This window comes from Echinops telfairi, unplaced genomic scaffold (assembly GCF_000313985.2).
Source record: "Echinops telfairi isolate 266 unplaced genomic scaffold, ASM31398v2 ScPeMD7_31;HRSCAF=116, whole genome shotgun sequence".
In the NCBI taxonomy this organism is placed as follows: Eukaryota; Metazoa; Chordata; class Mammalia; order Afrosoricida; family Tenrecidae; genus Echinops; species Echinops telfairi.
Window position 1 is genome coordinate 33,927,445 of NW_022103928.1, and position 5,457 is coordinate 33,932,901.

Sequence of the window (5,457 nt, forward strand, 5' to 3'; positions counted from 1 at the left end):
TCCACCTTAACCCTACATGTGTTTATCAGCCAGGTTGGCACAATAAATTAACTACCTCACCTGTCCACCATGGTTAACCCTGCTGGTATTTGAAATACTAGTGACAGAACTTCCAACATCATAACAACAAGCAAGACACCACAGTACAAGAGACTGACAGAAAGGTGCTGCTTTCGTACTGGGTCTTATAAATTATGCCACCAGTCCTGTTCTGGATCACATCTCTGGCCTAAGTGTCACACACGTAGCTCTCTCTTCTATCTTGTTTTCTTGGGTAGTTTCTCTACACCTGAATCATAAGCCTACGGGTCTGTCTGCTATTCTTTACCAACCTGAAGACTGCCTGGTGCAGCGATGGACATGCAGCAGGTGCCTGGTGAACACAGATTCTCAGATTGCTGCTTCTTCATTATTTCACTCAGCAAATATTTATAGAAAGCAAAAAAAAAAAAAATCTGGGCAGCACTTTATTACTACAAGCCTTCCCATGCAATCTTTTAAATGGAAAGGTTCTAAACAGGCCCCAGCAATGTTTCCTCACAAGAGGCTGTCATTACAGTTAGGCTCCATTTTTAACATCCAGCCCGGTAGGTCAAAATGGTGACCTCAGCATGAACCAACCAGGTTTTCAATAGGAAAAACCAGGGCTGTGTGTGTGTGTGTGTGTGTGAACACCTCCCACCAGAGCAAACCAGACTTTCTTTCCCATTAGCTGGTCTCACGGGAGCCTTGTTTGGGGCCAGGAATATTAATGCTTGGCTGCTTTCTATTTCTCTGCTGACAGGAGTGAGTAATGCGGAAGCGCGCCAGCCAGGAAAATCTCCCCCCTTCAGCATGAACTGGATTGTGGGTAATGCGGAGCTGGAGATTATTAATGCCACCACGGGGAAGAGGGACTGTGGGGGCTCGTCGAGACTCTGCAAGCATGTGTTCTCTGCCCGGTGGGCAAGACTTTATGGTAAGGTAGGTCACATGTGTTCCTTCCGAGGAGCAAGTTTGCATTGAGATTGGACCGGGCTCGAACCCTGAGCACAGCTCACAGGTTATACGCCTGGCAGGGAGTTCATCATGTGGGCTTCAGTGAAGGTAGCACATGACGTAAAAAACGAGCTCCGATTTTCATTTCCTTCCCACAACTTCCCAGACCGACTGTGCTTCCCCCATAGACTTAAGCTTGGGGGCTTTGATAGGCAGAGCCTGGCCCACAGATCTGCAATGTTTGCTGCCACCTGGGGCCACATACACACGCACGTTTCTAGAAGAGCAAGCAGAAGAAGAAAAGAGCTAATCCTCCGTGAGTACCTATGTGCTCCAAACGCTATGCTAAGGGCTTTACATATGGTGCCCCACGCAAACCTTCCCGGAAGTGTTTCCCAGTTTAGGTAAAAGGAAACAAATGCTTGGGAGAGCTCAGTCATTTTCCCCACAGTCACCGGGTAGTTGATGTCCGAGATGAAATTGGAACTCACTTCTCCCCAGCTCCCAAGTTTACTGTGCCTTTCCCATTACACCAGTGTTTCCCAACGTGAGTGATACCACATGCAGAGGGGTGCTAGACCCAGCCAGGGGGGCTGCAAAAGCAGATACTTATACTTTAGCCTGGATGAAGGGTATCGATACAAAAGTTTTTCATTGCCAGGGGTATGCTGTGTGAAAAGGGGGCAATAACTGGAGATCCCCTTGCAGAGGGGTCTCAGGGAGGAGATGAGCCAGTCAGGGTGCGATGTAACAATGATGAGAAATACAACTTTCCGCTAGTTCCTAAATGTTTCCTCCCTGCTCCCACTACCATTACTCGAATTTGACCTTGCAAGTCTGGTTGGACCAGAGGATGTACACTGGTACAGATAGGAACTGAAAATACAGGGAATCCAGGGTGGATGAGCCCTATAGGACCAGTGGTGTGAGTGGCGAAACAGGGAGGGTAAAGGGAGAATGGGTAGGAAAGAGGGAACCGATTACATGGAACTGTGTGTGACCTCCTCCCTGGGGGACAGACAACCGAAAAGTGGGTGAAGGGAGACGTCGGACAGGGCAAGATATGACAAAATACCCATTTATAAACTATCAAGGGCTCTTGAGGGAGGGGGGAGCGGGGAGAGAGGGGAAAAATGAGGACCTAATGTCGGGGGTTTAAGTGGAGAGGAAATGTTTTTACACAATTGATGTGTGTATGGATTGCGATAACAGTTGTATGCGCCCCTAATAAAATGTTTTAAAAAAGAAAAGAAAAGGGGGCAATAAGCGAAATAAGTTTAGGAACCTAAACAAACGTTTAGAAACTCACTGCCATCAAGTCCAGGCCACACAGTGACTCTAGGACAGGGTGGGACTGCCCTTGTCAGCTACTGGAACTCTTCCTGGGAGTAGAAAGCCCCATCTTTCCCCCTTGGGGCAGCTGGTGATTTGTTTTTTAACTTTTTTTTTAAAAAATCATTTTACTGGGGCTCTCACAGCTCTGATCATAATCCATCCATCCATTGTTTCAAGCACATTTGTACCTACGTTGCCATCATCATTTTCAGAGCATTTTCTTTCTACTTGAGCCCTGGGATGGCAGCTGGTGGTGTCTAACTGTTGACGTGATGGTTAGCAAGCCAACACTCACAACTGTGCCCCCAGGCCTTCTACGTACGACACGAATGAGTCTGAGCTTGATGGCCTCAGCCTTCTCCCAAGAAATGGCTGCTGGGTTTGAACTGCTAGCCTTGAGGTTACCGCCCAACACCTAACACACTGTTCCACATTTTCACTGCCTCACAGAACAACAGATGGTAACCAGAAAACATACAAACACTTTGCTCATTTTCCTAGACTTTCTTATCTGGGCAGTGACTACAAATGGGCATGTCACAAACAAGAAAGAAAAGCCTGGCACTCCAGTTCCAAAGATCAGCCAATGCATACACCATGGATCACTACACTTTGAAATGCCATTGGTCATGAGCATGGACAAGACTGGCAGCATTTTGGTCCACTGGGGGGAGAGGAGGGGATTGCCTTTCCACGAGTTGCGGAGCCTACTTGACAGCTAACAATAGCAACAATGCCTACAAAGAATAATAATAGTGTGGTGATCAAACAGAAAAGCAAGATAGTGGTACTGACGCTTACAATTTTTGTCACTTCAGAGAATGCTGAAAATTGCACAGCATAGTTCTTTAGTGACAAGGACTTCTGTCTCTGCCCTAATCTGCCACTATGTATTGTAAGTGAAGATGTGTCTAGAACCAGGCACCCTAAACTTGTGACCACGATACCACAGCCTCTCCCAGGTCTGCTGTAGGTCGCCTCCATGCTTTGATTCACTGAGTGCTGTCTGGGCTCAAACTCTGGTAGATCAGAAGAAACCACTGAATTATCCTTGCTTTCTTCTTTCCCATAAACTCAAGGTGATATCAGTCTTTGCATGGACAGCTTGACTTCCTAAATTGTCTCTGGGAGAGTCTTTAAGATCCTTCGGTGTGACCATCCCTCACCTCACTTGCCAGCATCCCCCAGACCCCCCTGCTGGGGGCTGGATTGAAGCTGAATTTGATCTCTGCCTTAGGCTGCCTAGTGGTGCAATGGTTAGGAACTTGGCCGCTAAGCAAAAGGTCGACAGTTCAAATCCACCTGCTGCTCCAAGGGAGAAAGTGGTGGTAGCCTGCTTGCATCCTGACGATTGCTTTGGAAACCCATTGGGGCAGTTTTACTCTATCCTGTGAGTCAGTTCGACCCAAAGGTTTGCGTTTTCTGTCTGGGGGTGGAGGGCTCGTATATTTATTTGAGAAAGGAAACACCCTAGTTTTGTTGTCGTCTTGATTGTCTAGCAATATAAATTCAATGTTCTTCATATCCTACCTACCACAGTGCTGTATTTGCTCAATATATATATATATATATAGAATTCTTGCTTCCCTCCCACCTCATGCACCTTTAACACCTTTTTATCTCCCGGTCTTCATTCTGAAAGACACACACAGTGTTCCTATTTTTAAATACCAAGCCAGGTGTGTGCTTAATTTTGCTCACTAACCATTGACATTTTGGGCTAAGCAAGGTTTCTTTAATAACTAGGTTCCATGCTATAACTTGGTCACTCCAACTGTTACTCTTTATGATGTTGCTCTTTGGGTTTGTTTGCTTGTTTTCAAGGAAGACAGAAGGAAAGTAGCAGCCTAAGATCAAGAGCTTTTTTTTTTTTTTTTTGCTTATGAAGCTTCTATAAGCATGTGATACATCTGGGATAAGTTCTGGTTTCTACTCAGTCCCTTATTTGTCCTTTCTTGTTTCTGTTCCACAGCTGAGCACACGGACACCAAGCCATGGAGACACGCCCTCGATGTACTGTGAGGCCAAGCGAGGGGCTTCTACCTACCAGTCTGTTAAACAGCAGCTGTTCAGAGCATTTCAGAAAGCTGGGCTGGGCACCTGGGTGAGGAAGCCACCAGAGCAAGATCAGTTTCAACTCACTCTCTAAATCACTAGACTCCTTTGCTATTCAACCAGAGTGAAACACCGATGAAGGCCAGGGCAGGGTGTTGTGGGGGTGGGGGGAGCATCGGGATGGTGTTGATCAGTTATTTGTATTCATTTTCCTTTGGTATTCCAGAAATACGCGAGGGTTCAACGTTTGAAGAAGCAACAAAACTTGAATTAGAAATGAGTTGCTTCTCAGATGGCTGCTCCCCAGATTGCTAGGAGGGGGAACTCTGTAGGCCTCACCTTACAGACAGACGGGCAGCTGAACTAGTTCTATCACTTCTTCAGAGAGTCCAAGGGAAAGCTTCTATTCGGGCAGAAGGAGCTTGGTTGCAGCCTTGACCATTGATATGGAAACATGCCAATTATAAATAAACCTCAGGCACCATCCCCTACTTCTCCCTCCCCTTTAGCAAGGCATTGATTTTCGTTAGCACAAGTTGATCTGATACTTCGAGACGAGCCACAGTGAAGAGAAAAGCCATGGGCTCCTCCCCAAAGAAACCAGTAAGAGTGCTTCGTGATTTTTCATTAGTCATTGGAGTTTTGTACTCCACCAACTTCCAAAAGGGACGTGAGATACGCAGTGTTAAGGTCTGCCTAATTGGTCAAGAGAAATGAAGATCCCTCTTGCAAAGTGAAGGAACAGCACCAAGGAGTTGACATTGACACTGGGCAGAAACTTTCTCGAAATGCCCAAATAAATGAGTATTGCAAAATGATCCAAACTATTTATTTAGTCAATCACAACTCTTCACTTCTTCTGGTGGATAATGGTAACCTTTGGGGAACTCTGAGTTACGTAAGAGTTCATTACTACCCTACAGCCTCTCTCCTAGTTAATAAGGAAACAGAGTCTTAGACCAAAATATGACTTTTTACACTGACTTTTTTTAATAGCAAACCAAAAACCATAACAATTTTTTTAACTGGAGGAGCTACCAACTCTCTGTCCTTTTGGGTGCTCCAATCGCCATCTTGCATGAAAAAAAA

At 45.8% G+C, this 5,457-nt stretch overlaps 1 protein-coding gene across 1 annotated transcript in view; it reads left to right on the forward strand.

Annotated features, from left to right (window-relative positions):
• Positions 1–4,508, forward strand: part of ADARB2 (adenosine deaminase RNA specific B2 (inactive)) — a 708,390-nt gene extending 703,882 nt beyond the window's left edge. Inside the window, exons 8-9 of the mRNA XM_045290006.1 lie at positions 785–963; positions 4,286–4,508. Of these exons, the coding sequence (XP_045145941.1) occupies positions 785–963; positions 4,286–4,462 (356 nt within the window). The 3' untranslated portion in view covers positions 4,463–4,508. The remainder of the gene's footprint in view (positions 1–784; positions 964–4,285) is intronic.
• Positions 4,509–5,457: the final 949 nt, after the last annotated feature.